Source organism: Entelurus aequoreus, linkage group LG18, assembly GCF_033978785.1.
Source record: "Entelurus aequoreus isolate RoL-2023_Sb linkage group LG18, RoL_Eaeq_v1.1, whole genome shotgun sequence".
Lineage (NCBI taxonomy): Eukaryota > Metazoa > Chordata > Actinopteri > Syngnathiformes > Syngnathidae > Entelurus > Entelurus aequoreus.
The window spans coordinates 10,392,303-10,408,444 of record NC_084748.1 but is presented as its reverse complement, the minus strand read 5'-3'; the positions used below and the strand labels follow the sequence as shown (position 1 = coordinate 10,408,444).

Below are 16,142 nucleotides of genomic sequence, written 5' to 3'. Positions count from 1 at the left end.
AAGCTTTATGAACCTTGGGTTAGGTGAACGGTCTTTTGGGCTGAGTGATTGTGTGTGTTGATCAGGTGTTTGAATTGTATTGGCGTGTTCTATGGAGCTAGGAGCTAGCATAGGAGCTAGGAGCTAGCATAACACGTACCGTACCGTACGTGCGCGTCACGTACGTAACTTTTTAAAAATATATAAGCTTTATGAACCTTGGGTTAGGTGAACGGTCTTTTGGGCTGAGTGATTGTGTGTGTTGATCAGGTGTTTGAATTGTATTGGCGTGTTCTATGGAGCTAGGAGCTAGCATAGGAGCTAGGAGCTAGCATAACACGTACCGTACCGTACGTGCGCGTCACGTACGTAACTTTTTAAAAATATATAAGCTTTATGAACCTTGGGTTAGGTGAACGGTCTTTTGGGCTGAGTGATTGTGTGTGTTGATCAGGTGTTTGAATTGTATTGTCGTGTTCTATGGAGCTAGGAGCTAGCAGAGGAGCTAGGAGCTAGCATAACAAACACGCAGGTGTTATTATGCAGGATTAATTTGTGGCATATTAAATATAAGCCTGGTTGTGTTGTGGCTAATAGAGTATATATGTCTTGTGTTTATTTACTGTTGTAGTCATTCCCAGCTGAATATCAGGTCACCCCCGGCTCTCACAGCATCTTCCCTATCTGAATAGCTTCAACTCCCCACTAGTCCTTCACTTGCACTTTACTCATCCACAAATCTTTCATCCTCGCTCAAATTAATGGGGAAATTGTTGCTTTCTCGGTCCGAATCTCTCTCACTTCATGCGGCCATCATTGTAAACAATAGGGAACTTTGCGTATATGTTCAACTGACTACGTCACGCTACTTCCGGTAGGGGCAAGCCTTTTTTTTATCAGATACCAAAAGTTGCAATCTTTATCGTCGTTGTTCTATACTAAATCCTTTCAGCAAAAATATGGCAATATCGCGAAATGATCAAGTATGACACATAGAATAGATCTGCTATCCCCGTTTAAATAAAAAAAATTCATTTCAGTAGGCCTTTAACGATACATTATAGTATGTGATATGTCGTCTACTGGACATGCTAAGGATCACATGTGTGTAAAAAGTTAGATAAAGTGCATAATTGCGCTTGAAGAAAAACATTCATTAGCATTAAAGCTAGACACACAACATGGTGTGTGCCAGTATGGCTTGCAGTCTCTAAATTCCAAAATAAAGGCTAGATTTTTGGAAACGCATTTCCAAGACACACTATTGCAGGACTTCTGAGACACATTTAAGACTATTTAAAAATAGTATAACTATAATATAACTAGTATGAGTTATGTTAAAATGGTAACATTTTTAACTGTTTTAATTTTTAATTAAGGTTTACACCTACTTAGGTTTATTATTGTACAACTGCACTGCATTATACCAAAATAATAAACAAATAAATGAATAGCTCTCTATTGCAGGGGTCACCAACCTTTTTGAAACCAAGAGCTACTTCTTGGGTAGTGATTAATGCGAAGGGCTACCAGTTTGATACACACTTCAATAAATTGCCAGAAATAGCCAATTTGCTCAATTTACCTTTAACTCTATGTTATTATTCATAATTAATGATATTTACACTTAATTGAACGGTTTAAAAGAGGAGAAAACACAAAAAAAATGACAATTAAATTTTGAAACATAGTTTATCTTCAATTTCGACTCTTTAAAATTCAAAATTCAACCGAAAAAAAGAAGAGAAAAACTAGCTAATTCGAATCTTTTTGAAAAAATAAAAAAAATAATTTATGGAACATCATTAGTAATTTTTCCTGATTAAGATTCATTTTAGAATTTTGATAACATGTTTTAAATAGGTTAAAATCCAATCTGCACTTTATTAGAATATATAACAAATTGGACCAAGCTATATTTCTAACAAAGACAAATCATTATTTCTTCTAGATTTTCCAGAACAAACATTTTAAAAGAAATTCAAAAGACTTTGAAATAAGATTTAAATTTGATTCTACAGATTTTCTAGATTTGTCTGAATATTTTTTTTGAATTTTAATCATAAGTTTGAAGAAATATTTCACAAATATTCTTCGTCGAAAAAACAGACGCTAAAATGAAGAATTAAATTAAAATGTATTTATTATTCTTTACAATAAAAAAAATCACTTGAACATTGATTTAAATTGTCAGGAAATAAGAGGAAGGAATTTAAAAGGTAAAAAGGTATATATGTTTAAAAATCCTAAAATCATTTTTAAGGTTGTATTTTTTTCTCTAAAATTGTCTTTCTGAAAAAAAATGTATGAATTTATTTGAACATGTGAAGACCAAGTCTTTAAAATATTTTCTTGGATTTTCAAATTCTATTTGAGTTTTGTCTCTCTTAGAATTAAAAATGTCGAGCAAAGCGAGACCAGCTTGCTAGTAAATAAAATTTAAAAAATAGAGGTAGCTCACTGGTAAGTGCTACTATTTGAGCTATTTTTAGAACAGGCCAGCGGGCTACTCATCTGGTCCTTACGGGCTACCTGGTGCCCGCGGGCACCGCGTTGGTGACCCCTGCTCTATTGTGTAATAGTGTCTCAGTCAGTACAGGCTGATTTTTCAATTCAGCTTAAATGAAGCATCCACGTTTTCACGAGGGCGCCCCCTTTTGGTTGAATCTCACAATAACAATACCACAGTCTTGTCAGTAAATGAGTAACAAAGCAGCCAAACACAGAACAGTTCAAGTTTTTTTTTAAATATTATTTTAATACTTTTCTTAAAAAAAACATGTCCATATTCTGAAGATGAATCTATTGACCTCAATGCCTCATTTGTCAACATACCAACAAGGTTGTTCTGGATAAAATTAATTGGGGGAGGAAGGAGCCTAAGAAAGAAAAAGAAACAAAATAAGAAGTCCAAACAAACTTTAAAAAAAAAGGAGTAAGAAGAGAAAGTCAAGTCAACTAAAGGACGTTAAAAAAACAAAACTGTGGGCCAGTGTACAGAGCAAAAGTCACGACCAATGTCCCACAACCGAAAGAAAAATCTACAAGAAAGTGTGACAAATGTACATAAACTCTGCAGGAGGTGTTAAGAAGAAGATGAAGGCGGCTAAAAGCCCTAAAACATGTACAACGTGATGCAAAGTATAAGTGCGGATAGAAAAGTTGTGACGTCCGTAATATCGAGCAGAATGCTGATTTAAAAGAGGACGAGGAGGGTGAATTAAATAGCAGTAAAAACATCCTGTCATGTAAAGCGAATAAAAAACAAATGTGAATGGACTTTTAGCAACCAGTTTTGGCATAGAGTTGAGGGGAAAATAAGAGGAAAAAGACAAAAAAAAATCCTCAATAGAATCATAAAAAATGTTTCTTTTTTTTCTTTTTTACAGTAATTCTACAAAAAACAAAAGCTCCGAGAGATCGACACAGGCCGCCACACAAACCAAATTCCTCTCTTCAGCATTGACTTGTCCTTGTATAGAATATATATTCATGTATCTATTTATATATAATATGTATAATTTGTAGGGCGTGATCATAGAGAGTACAGGCCAGAGCGCTAAGGCAGAAAGGACACACTCGTGGACTTTTTTTTTTTTTTTTTTTCTTTTTTTTAAGCGCCATAGCGCGGTCTTGTTTCAAGTGAACTCGTGCAAGGATGAGGGTTAGACGAGGGGATGTCTTTGTAAAGTGTTTCATTCCGTTGTGTGTCCTGAGAAAACAAGCCAATGTGGAGGGCAGCTAAACTCCATGTGGGAATAACACTATTTGATGAGAGGGAACATCTGCTTGTCTTCTTCATTTCTGAGATTAACATCGAACTCTTGATTTTTTTTTTTCTTTTTTCGTGTTGTCCAACAACTATAAACATCGTGTCAGACACCAAAACGTATCTGCGCTCGGAGTAAAAGACGCTTATTCAATATAATCTGTCGCCCACCCCATCACCGGACACAAGCCAGCTGTGAGAAAAAGGACAGGAACAATGTAGTCCATATATGGATGTTAGTGGATGTGTGTGTGTGTGTGAGTGAAGGTCCTTCTTACACATCCATCACCTCTTAAAAGAGATTCTCTTCAAAACTGGCCATCAGGTCGCTCTGGAAGTTAATGTCAATGGTGTCAGTCTGCAGCAGAAGAGAGAGCAGAGTGGAGCATCATGAGGATGGTAACAATCACAGTTTAGGGCAGGGCTGTAAACATGGTGATATAGATATATATATCACCATGTTAGATAATATATATATATATATATATATATATATATATATATATATATATATATATATATATATATATATATATATATATATATACATACACACACATACATACACACATACACACACATATACACATTAAAACACATACATATGTACACATATACATACACAAATATGTACACATACATATATATATACATATACAATACATACCATATTTTCCAGACCATAAGGTCGGACCAGATTATAAGGCGCACTGCCGATGAATGGTCTATTTTTTTATCTTTTTACATACAGTATATAAGGCAGTATTATAAAGCAGTGGTCCCGAACCACCGGGCCGCGGCCCGGTACCGGTCCATGGATCGATTGGTACCGGGCCGCACAAGAAACTAAAAAAAATAAAAAATAATTATTTTTTATTTTTTAAATTAAATCAACATAAAAAACACAAGATACACTTACAATTAGTGCACCAACCCAAAAAACCTCCTTCCCCCATTTACACTCATTCACACTCATATGTGGGACAAATTTTCAAGCGTTGACAGTTACAAAAAGGTTGGGGACCACTGTTATAGCGCACATTAATGGAGTCATATTATTATAATTTTTTTCTAAATTGAAAACACTTCCTTGTGGTCTACATCAGTGGTCCCCAACCACCGGGCCGCACAAGAAAAAAATAAAAAAATAAAAAATAAAAAAGATTTTCTATTTTTTATTAAATCAACATAAAAAACACAAGATACACTTACAATTAGTGCACCAACCCAAAAAACCTCCCTCCCCCATTTACACTCATTCACACAAAAGGGTTGTTTCTTTCTGTTATTAATATTCTGGTTCTTACATTATATATCAATATAGATCAATACAGTCAGCAGGGATACAGTCCGTAAGCACACATGATTGTATTTTTTTATAAAAAAAGAATTCCCATAACAACCGCTTTCTCACAGTTGCTTCCGGATGCGCCGTTTTGTGGGCAATAAACACACCACTACTATATAATATAATCAGTCTGACGCATTAATGTCAGCCTGCCGTGACATTTGGAGGAACTTTTCAATTTATACGCCGCATTATTTTGTCAAAATAAAACTTCTTGAAGCGACAATTGGATGGTATTATTGGACAATATTGGATGTTTGGGATCGCTGTCAACTTGGAGGATAGACGCCTGGACTGGATTCTCGCAACCGCCATTCATTCACAAGTTGTTGCTGCGATACACTTTCACAGTCGGATCTGTTTTGTATTTTTTGGACCATAGGGCGCACCGGATTATAAGGCACACTGCCGAAGAGCGGGTCTAGTCAGGTCTTTTTTCATACAAAAGACGCACCGGATTATAAGGCGCATTAAAGGGGTCATATTATGATTTTTTTTCTAAATTGAAAACACTTCCTTGTGGTCTACATAACATGTAATGGTGGTTCTTTGGTCAAAATGTTGCATAGATTATGTTTTACAGATCATCTTCAAGTCGCTTTCTGACAGTCACTTCAGAATGCGCCGTTTATCGGGTGGTCTTATTTACGTGGCTCACCTTCGGCAGCGTCTTCTCTCCATCTTCTTTGTTGTAGCGGTGTAGCGGAAGACGTGTCAAAAGATGGAGCTAACTGTTTTAATGACATTCAGACTCTACTTAAATCAATAACGGAGCAGCATGGAACTCTCTAATAACTAAAGTTCCTTGGGTTAATAATGTAAACTCACTGGTATGTTTTAGCGCGTTCATGGCGAGTTTACTGACAGATATACGTAAGAACTTTACACTACTTTATATTAGAAATAGCAACAGCGGAAGATAAATGTCCCATAACAAGAAGATAGAGAAAAAGACGAAGCTTATCGACTACAGTGTCGCCACGGACTACAAAGGCAGACACGCACAATTTTTCAGGATTTATGCAGATCCCAAATACAGATCAGCAGGTACCAGAAGGTAAGAAAAGTTGCTTTTGCATATTATTGCGAAACAAAACACCAGATAATATGTCTTACCTTATACACACCATAATAATACTCGTATGTTGAAGCACATCGATAGATTTTGATAGATTTTTGAGCGCCGTGTGTAATATTCTATATTTTCAATGGAACATATAAAATGTTGGTGTTGTTTACTTGAGTCATATTGCTATTATAGTGCAGCTTACACTTATCTCCTATGTTTGACTGCCATCTACTGGTCACACTTATTATTACACCATGTACCAAATAAAATAGCTTCGATGTGGGTAAGCTCAACCAAACTTATTCCTTACATTAGGCGCACAGGGTTATAAGGCGCACTGTCGCGTTTTGAGAAAAAAAAAAGGATTTTAAGTGTGCCTTATAGTGCGGAAAATACGGTACATACTTATATACACATATATACATACATACCCATATATATATATACACATTTATATATATACACACACACACACACACACACACACACACACACACACACACACACACACACACACACACACACACACACACACACACACACACACACACACACACACACACACACACACACATATATATATTAGGGATGTAACTGTAAACGGTATAATGATAAACTGCGATAAATTTCCACATGGTTACTAATACCGTTTACATTTTTAACAGAAAAAACATAATTCATTAATGCATTTTAGGCAACACTGCTTACTTCCTGAAAACTGGAGCGCCGCAGCGCATGCGCACTTGCGCTGTTACGCTCGAGAAAACATGGCGGCGACGACTACACAGACTTTGCTTTGAAAATGTTCCCTCCGAGTTAACGGAGTAGATGGCTCCGTTTAACTTCATTTCAGTCGCTTCTACTGTGCGTTTAAGAGCGCAATGCTATTGGAGGAGAAAAATATTTGATGCTGCGGTTTCATTTTGAAAGTTCAACTAGTGTCCTTCCGTCAGCTGCTGGGACTGAGAGTTACCATGCAGCAGGCGATGTGCCGGGAACGATGTCACAACTTGTTTATAAAGCCGATAGTTTGTTTACTGGGATGCTCACTCGTCATTTAATTTAACTGCTAACATTGTCAGTGTTCAAATAACATCAATAGTAGCTCAAATGTTTTGTCATTTCATCGAATTGAACACAGGCTGAGTTTTCGGTGAGGCACAAAGAGTGTGCTGTGCATTAGATGTGAGAGGTATCACTCCTGTTAATTTTTGTTGGCTAAACTGTTGCACTGAAGTACATGGTTGTTGGAGAAAAACAGAGCTTGTTTCTTTGACTTTATCTTCATTCGCCAAACTGCTTTGTGTTTTATATTGATATGAAAAAGTAAACACCATGTTTTTTACATTACTAATGTTTTTTTTCATTCTACAAAGTAATTCATTACTTTAGTAACATTCATGTGACATAGCATTTTGTTAATGTTTTATGGTGTATGGTTAATACCTATATGACATATTTCTGCTCAACTCTCAATGGATCTGTCCCAAAACAGCATGTAAATGTGTGTACATAACTTAAAAAATACCTCTCTCTATGAAAATGTAAAAATAGAGGTAAAGGCATCACGTAATAAAAAAGCTGGCACACTGATACTATTAATGAACAATAACACAAATGTTTGTCTTTAAATATATAGATAACGATTATCTAGAGCATTTTTATTAGATATAAAAAATTACGTGGTGTCCCGTTCACACCCCAACACTGTTTTATCAAACATAATGAATAATCCTGAATAATAATCGTGATTTCAATATTGATAAAAATAATCTTAATTATTATTTTACCCATAATCGTGCAGTTCTATGTGTAAGACTAGACCTCATATATGAACACTATTTTTATCTACCTCATATATGAACACTATTTTTATCTATATGGACAAAAAGTGCAGTTAAGTCTTACCTGCATAAGGGGCCATCTTCTGAAATGTTCACATTTATTTTTATTAATTTATAGTATTATTTTGTTTCTGCCATATTACTTTGTTTATAATGCTTGTGTTGCTTTCATTTTCACATTCAACTTTCTACTTGAGGTACATGCATACATTTTGAATGTATTGTTTGTGGGGTTTTTTTCAAAATAAAACTTCGTTAAAAAAGATTTCAGTATACCGGGTAAGTAGTTTTTGAAAATTTGGAGCACATTTAAAATTACAGCGATAGTAATTTTGGTCACAATAACCGTGATAAGAAATGTTCATACCGTGACATCCCTAATATACGGTACATATATATATACACATACACGCATATATACGTATTTACACATATATGTATATACATACATACATACATCCATCCACCCATTTTCTACCGCTTGTACATACACACACAAAATAAGAACAACCGTGGAAACAAGTCCAAAGTACATACTGCCTCTCTCCTGCGGCGCTCCTGCTCACGGCGGCGCGCCATCTCCCTCTGTTGGTCGAGGGCATTCTGTGCAGCTGAGGAAGTTGGAGGCGGGGCCGGAGGCTGGATGGGTGGAGCTTGTGGGGACTGAGTGGGCGGGGTAGAAGCCGGAGGCGTGGCCGCAAGTGGTGATTGCTGCTGTTGCTGCTGTTGCTGTAGTTGTTCATGGCGACGGCGGCCGTCATCCTGTGTACGGCGAGAGTGCTCCACAGTGTCTTCGTCGTCGCGACTGTAAAAGAAAAAGAAAAAGCATGTTGACTTGAAATAGAAATAATATGAGACATGAGTGTCCTGTGGTTGCTTACCGCAGCTTCTCCTGCTCCCTCCTGGCCTGCTCTGCCTGAGCCTTCAGCTGTTTCTCCCGCTCCTCCTTCTCCCTGGCAGCACGTCTAAACTGCTCGAAGCTATCGCTGGAGGAGCGAACTGCAGATGCCGGTGTGGACTGCGACCTCTGGGCCAAGCTCGCCCAAGAGCCCATGTTCTTTAACTTCACGTCCTGGGATGGAGAAGGCAAGTAATTGAACTCCAGTGAGACACGAATGGCGTGTTTCCTGTGATAGGTTAAGTACAGTGTCAGGTTTTGTGCAGTAATTGTCGCTCAAACATACCGGTGTCCTCTTGGGGCCGACGGACGTTTTGGACTCTTGTTTAACTTTAGTGTCCTGCTGAGGGCAAGGCTGCACCAGGGTGTCAGGAAGGCGAGAAATCGAGCGAGAACCATCCGATGACTTTACTTCTAATTCTTAAGAGAGCCAAGAAAACCGGATTAACTTTCAAAAATCAAACAGACATTTTTATTAAAACATTTACTTAGATGACCAGATTTGGGGGGCCTATATTAAACCATTAGCAGAGAACAAATACTAGGTGGTTTAATTGTGGAGCATACTTACTGTGTTTACTCTCAGGTTTTTGTGTGTCGAGACGCATGGCAGGGCTGAACGGGGATGGGGGCAGCACTGGTGAGTGGGAGGGTTTCTCCTCTCTGACCCCCACCAAGTTAGATCTCTGATCCTATACAAACAGTCAAATAATTATTACATTCAAACACAAAAACACACTTATTTGATTATACAATCTCGATGTAATGTCCCAAGGGGAATTACTGACATTTTTCTTGATCTGTGAGGGAGATCCTGTTTGGAAGTGAGGCATCAGGGGAGAGTGCATCATTAGTGGTGAGGGGCTGTCACGCAGGCAACCTGGAACAGTAGCAAGCATTGGAAATGTTCAACCAACACAGCTATTAAGCAGCAAAGGGCACTTATTTATTTGGTTATTAAAAGTAGCTGCTTTTTCACAAGCTCACAGTTGACGTTAGATTTGAACATAAAGAGTTTAAGATCATTTGTCTTGCTTGTTTACAAAATGGACTTCATGTTTAATTCTTAAGAGGATTAATGAAATTATTTCTTAGATTAGAGCTTGACCCGCATATATAAGACCACAATGAATATAAAATACCCTCTTTTTCAAGACTCATTTTTTCAGACAAAACAAACTACAGTAATTGTTTGAAAAATGTTTTCAATACAGTGATATAGCAGATAATAAAGAGGGTTACAGTGCTCAACAGTTGATGTTTGACACTTTTATTAGCTTATTATCTGCAACTTGTTTCTAACCTGCAGATAACCGCTAAGACACTTTTTGTTTCAAGCGGAATTGTGTCAACATTGCATCTATCCAGGTCACTTGTGTGTGTTCTTAAATGACAGGAAGAAAAGCTTGAGTTCACCTACGAATCCCTTTGATTCACTTTGGCGCTAACTTCCGGTTTGCATATATAAATCCCCAGACTCCGAATATAAGACGACCCATATTTTTTAACCTTGTATCTCAGTACAAAGAATGCCTATCTTCTATATTGTCAATACGGTAACATAAATCATTTGCTAACCCGAGAATGCTGTACACCTATCAAGTGTTCTAAAGCACTACACTCTGCAAAGCAAAAAATTAAGGTTGCAATGATTAATCAATTAATTTGTTTAGAAACTTTGATATATATTCTGTTGATTCGATTAATAATTTAGTGAGTTTACCTAATAAAATCGATCACAACTGGACCTCATTAAAAAATGCAAAAAAACCCCAAAGTAAAACAAGTACAAATAGACAGGGAAACAATGTAAAAAACTGGTAAATAGAAGGGAAACAATGTAAAAAACTGGTAAATAGAAGGTAAAATAAAGTCAAAAGAAAGTAAAACAAGGTATATAGGAGGTTATAAGGTAAATAGAAAGTAAACGTAAATTAATAGAAGGTAAAAGGGTAAATCTGGTAAACAGAAAGTAAAATATGGTAAACAGATAAAAGAAAGTACATTTTAATGACATCATGTCCAGGACACGTCTGCCTCATTGAATATGCGTGGTGGTCAAGCAGTGTCTGCTCTCAATGGTTCTATGTGCCATTTAGCCTTTCTAGAAGAAAAATGGCCCTATGCTTGCGTTGTAGTCGACAATACGAGCCATTCAAATCGCAAAAAAGATCAACGTTTCTTCAGAGTTCCTCAAGGGATAATCAAGAAGGGTGGAGGAGTGCAAGATTTTACAAAAGACGACAACAAAAGTGGCATGCACTCTAGTACAAGGGAGCAGTCAAAGAACGCACAAGTTTGCAGTGACCACTTTGTTAAAGGTTTGTTTGATATACTTTTAATGTACTTTACTTGTTCAGCATTTCCCATTGAAGTATAATGGTGATATCATTTGCAATTTAATCTTTAAAAAAACAGAAACCAGAAAATCAAGAGTCAATAATACTTTGTCAGAAAAGTACATTCTACGTCTTCCCTCTTGTTTATTTTGTACACAAATGTGTCAAAGTACATATGATAAGAGGAGAAAAATTAAATATGGTGATGATTCAGTAATTGTCGTTTGTTAAATGGATATGCAGTCACGGGTGACAAGTACCTTTGGTCGTCTTTCAAATCACGCTTTCAGAAATCGAAACATTACCATCCCCACCAAGACTGCTGTTTACAAGGCTGTGTGTATCTCTGCCCTCCGGTACGGCTGTGAGGCCTGGACCTTATACAGGGCCCACATGAAGAGTCTTGAAGCCTTTCATGTGAGATGCCTTCAGCGGATCATTGGGATCACCTGGGCAGACCGCGTTCCACATGTCACCATTCTCCAGTGCACTAGCTGCATAAGTGTCGAAGCTCTGATCATCCAGCGCCAGCTCATATGGGTCGGCCTTGTTTATCGCATGGAAGAAAATAGACTCCCCCGCACTTTTCTCGACTAAGAACTTCCCACTGGTCGCCGTAGTGTAGGAGGGCAAAAGAAACGCCTCAAAGATCATCTTAAAGAAGCGTGGGGTGGATCCTTCCAACTTGGAGCACCTTGCTAAGGACAGAGACTCCTGGATGTCAACTTGTCACTGTGCTGTAGAGGACTTGAGGTATCCTTGGTGCAAGCCCGTGAAGAACAGCGCCATTGGCGTCGCGAGCGCATGAATAAAACTCCTCTTTTTCCAAGCGAGGGCGCATTATGCCCCACATGTGGGAAAAGGTGTGCCTCAGACTTTGGAGCCATCAAAGAAGTCACCGGAACCCTCCAACCTGATCTCACACTCGCCACTTATCTATTCACAACCTTAACAATTAAGCTACACTAATCACCATTATGGGAGAAGAGATGTCATCGAATCCAATGGACCACCAAGAGAGAAACACAAATGTGTAAGATAACATATGATAACAGAGCAAAATCTAAATATGATAATAATTTGGTAAAATGCATATGCAGTCACGGGTGTTGAAAGTTGAATCATTAAATGCAACCTTACCCGAGCAAAAACAATGCATATTTATCCGGGAGAGTCTTGATACCAATTTCTTTAACCCAGCCACACACAAAGAAGTTTTAGCCCTCCATCCTTTACAAGTTTCCATTTGTTTTGTCGTGTAGAATGAAGTTGGGAGCACACGATAGTTCAATATATCTGGGAACTCCACTGACGGATAATCCTTGTTATAACTCGAAAATACTTTTTTTAACTATAGCGATAAGTATAGGGATCTATTTCACTGCAGTGTTGGACTTTTTGCTTACATATCTGCATTTTGCAGGAAAATCTAGGCTCCTTGCGTACTCAGTTTGTACGTTGCTTGCTGCACAACAGCCTTCTTGGCTTGGTTGACCACCGCTTTTTTTTCTCCCCACTTCCGGGAAGAAGTCAAATGTCTGAATACAAGCAATAGAAGGTAAACAAAGGTAAAATGATAAATATAAGGTAAAAGAAGTTAAAGAGAAAGTGGTAAACAAATAGCTAAATAGAAGTTGAAGGTTATGGCTAGCAGAAAAATTGTTGAATTTAATTATTTTCCCTGAAAAACGCATTGAGGCAATAAAGTGTGTTTTATCCAATTACTTGATTAATTGAACAAACTAAGCAATGGATTACTAAAATAATTGATAGCTGCAGCCTAGAAGAAATATAAATAACCTGGACAGCTGCAGGTGCTTACTTGCCTGTCTTACCTGTAGAGAAAGGCTCGCCTTTGATGCGTGGAGAGGGCTGCTGCTGATGTTGTTGCAGCTGCTGCAGCTTCTGCTGGAGCGTCGCCCCCTTCTGTTGCTGCACCGCTGTGGCGAAAGTGTGCGGGAAGGAATGCTGAGCGTGAACGTGGCCAGAGCTGTGCCGCTGCAACGTCACGGGGGCGGACGACATTACAGCTTGCGTGTGCATCGAGGGCACTAAATGAGGTGCGCTTTGTACAGGCGAGTGCGCGTGCAGCGGTTGGTTCTGCACAGATAACCGCGGTTGAAGTGACTGCAAGAAGTTTTGGACCTGGCTGAGGTGTGGCGTGTCGTCGGTGGTGGGTGTCGGCTCTTCGTCGTCCTCCAGAAGGGCTTGCGGAGGTTGAGCAGAGAGGGTTCCTAAGATGCCATGCGACGGAGGCGAAGGTACACGGGGGCGTGAAACGGGCTGAGGGAGCGGGAGAGGAAGAGTGCTCTGAAGCTGATGTGAGGACACAGGCAGAGGGGGGGCCGTGGATGGCGGTGGCTGAGAGTTCTTAGGAGGAAGTGGCGCGGCATGGTTGCTGGGTCTTGCTGGTTGCTGGGGGAGAGCGTTATGGATGGCTGTAAAATAAAGGAAAATAAGTACATGATAGACACGTATTTGACATAACCTCGACTCCTGGCACAACGGTTTACTCACCCGGTGAAGGTATGATGGGATGTTGATTTAAAAACGGGTGCGGCTCAGTGGGTGTCGGCGCACTAGGTGTGTTTACGTTGAGGAGACCAGAGGTGAGGGCGGGGCAAGGGGTGGTAAGGACTGGACTGGGCTCAGTGTTGGGCTGTGTCATGTGAGGGTTCATAAAGTGGGCCAAAGGGTCAAATCCAGCGGTCAGCAACTGTGATGACTCCAGAGCAGGGACAGAGACTGGAACATGGGAAGGAGGGACAAATGGCAGTTTGGTCTGGACTACTGGATGCTGCGGAGCGACGGGGCCGGCGGTGCTGGCGACAGACTGCTGTTGCGGCCTTTTGGTGTCCTTGTTTGACAGAGTCTTCTGCTGTTTGGGAACCAGCCCTGGTAAACACAGGAATATTATATTTGATTTAAAAAAAATATATATATATAAGTTAACGTCTATTTATGTGTCGTACCATTGTCAGAGTCGTCACTATCAGAGGAGTCACTGGTGCCTGAGGATGAAGATCCTGTCTTTAACTTGGTGACATTTGTCATTTCCAGAGGCTTTTCTACTGCGACAAACACACAACATCACGTGACAACCTCTGAGGAAGGCAACAATTGTAGCTGAAACCGTCAGGTACGGAAGTAAACACACAGGTCTGGCTATAAGAATAACAAATTGCATAATTTTTTGAAGACCTAATAAACCTCTTTGGATTAAACAAACAACAAGCAGGTAATGATGAAGTCTCATTGACTATTCTGAGTGTCTAATCAAACATCCTACCTGACGACTTCTTCTTCCTCTTGAGGCAGCTGGAGACGTACTTCTCCAGCTCTCGCAGCGTGGAAGGCTTAAGCGTCTCAAAGTCGATCTCGATCTCATCCGGGTTGGAATTTTTCATGGAGGGCTCACGCGTTTGAATTATGTGCACAACGCGGCCCAGTTTGTCACCGGGCAACTTGTTGATGTCCAGGCTTAGCTGGCGCTTCTCTTCGTAGGACATGGGCTTGCCCCCGACAGCGGCCGCTCCCCCAAATAAATCTGAGGAGGTGCAGGAGATGGCTGACACTAAGCCATTGTTAAATAAATGACCTTAAGAGTCTTAATTAGCTCAAATACACACCCATGTCATCGTCCGCTTCAAGGGAGGCTGAGGGGACGAGAGGGGTGGGCCCAGTTTGAGGGGGCACGGCAGGACGACTGTTTTTGATGCCTTCTTTCTTACTGCAATTCATAAACACATCAACTGATGAGATAATGCATCATTTACCTTTGAACAGCCTAAATGCATATGTCATAAAGGTAGAAGTCACTAGATGTCATGAAATGTCATGCAAGCCTGCAGATGACCACAATGCATTCAACCTGATATCATATAGATTATTTCCATGCATTCCGATATGTAAGCGATGGTGTAAAGCTACAATTAATCTTATTTGCGACTGACCCAGGTTTTTTCCTCTCCTTTTTTGCAGCCAGCGGGTCTTTGTTGCTTTTGCTCTTCTTGGAAATCTGAAGCATGGCGGCCTCTGGGGGCTCCTCTGCTCCAATCTTCTTCTTGTGCTTTTCCTTCTTCTTCTCCTTTTTGTCTCGCTCTTTCTTCTTGGGCTTGCAGACCTGAGGCTGAGAGAGCGCGGCCAACTGCTCGTGAACAGCCTTGAGCTAAAAACACACAAAAAAAATGTGGTCATCACCCACTTACCACATTTCAAAAACCTCTTTCCGAATAAATTATTATCTTACCTGTTCCTGCAACACAGCGAGTCGCTGCTGCCTCTCTTGATCAGAGTCTGCCACTGAGGACTCTGATTCAGACAAACTGGAGCTGTCATCTTCCGAGACATTGGGAGGTGGCGGTACCTGCCGAGTGGAGGGGGCGGGGTGGAGGGCAGATGACGGCGTGGGAACGGAGGCGGGCTCTTCCGGCTCATCGGGCATCTTGGCAAAACGCATCTCAAAGACGTCCTGGCAAAAGTTGGAGGATGAGCAGGAGAAAAAAATACTAAAATGTATCTGATCTGACATCAGGTTAGTAATGCTCACCTGTAGTTTGCGCGCCATGGCCACCACATCGTGGCCTGGTGGATTATATTTGTAACAGTTGGAGAACATCACCCGCACGTCCGCTGCAAACTCTTGAGCGTCTCTGTACTGCCGGTTGTCCAGTTTTTTCTGGAGGAGGTAAAACATTTTGAAAGCCATGTTACATTATTTGTCATTTTCAGAAAAAACTTATTATTAAATCCCCAAAGGTGCTGATAGGGGCCAGCACAATGTATAGAAAACAGAAAATTATCCTCTCATTGACTGAAAGTGTAATTATAATTATAATACCAGTAATCTTCTTAGTAAGTATTGTAAAATACATCAAATGTATCATACAGTGAAAC

The 16,142-nt window shown here is 39.7% G+C and overlaps 1 protein-coding gene across 11 annotated transcripts in view; it reads right to left on the bottom strand.

Annotated features, from left to right (window-relative positions):
- Nucleotides 1-2,721: 2,721 nt before the first annotated feature.
- LOC133633779 (bromodomain-containing protein 4-like) overlaps nt 2,722-16,142 on the bottom strand; it is a 36,650-nt gene continuing 23,229 nt past the window's right edge. For 6 of the 11 annotated variants that reach the window (XM_062026462.1, XM_062026458.1, XM_062026459.1 and 3 more), the window contains 14 exons: nt 15,796-15,924; nt 15,496-15,717; nt 15,200-15,414; nt 14,876-14,976; nt 14,536-14,820; nt 14,219-14,317; nt 13,764-14,141; nt 13,073-13,684; nt 9,696-9,787; nt 9,479-9,599; nt 9,194-9,327; nt 8,891-9,081; nt 8,547-8,814; nt 2,722-4,106 (listed from right to left, as the gene is read on the bottom strand). In XM_062026462.1, the coding sequence (XP_061882446.1) occupies nt 4,041-4,106; nt 8,547-8,814; nt 8,891-9,081; nt 9,194-9,327; nt 9,479-9,599; nt 9,696-9,787; nt 13,073-13,684; nt 13,764-14,141; nt 14,219-14,317; nt 14,536-14,820; nt 14,876-14,976; nt 15,200-15,414; nt 15,496-15,717; nt 15,796-15,924 (2,913 nt within the window). In that variant the 3' untranslated portion in view covers nt 2,722-4,040. The remainder of the gene's footprint in view (nt 4,107-8,546; nt 8,815-8,890; nt 9,082-9,193; nt 9,328-9,478; nt 9,600-9,695; nt 9,788-13,072; nt 13,685-13,763; nt 14,142-14,218; nt 14,318-14,535; nt 14,821-14,875; nt 14,977-15,199; nt 15,415-15,495; nt 15,718-15,795; nt 15,925-16,142) is intronic. The other 5 variants (XM_062026452.1, XM_062026453.1, XM_062026454.1 and 2 more) reach the window with 5 other exon arrangements.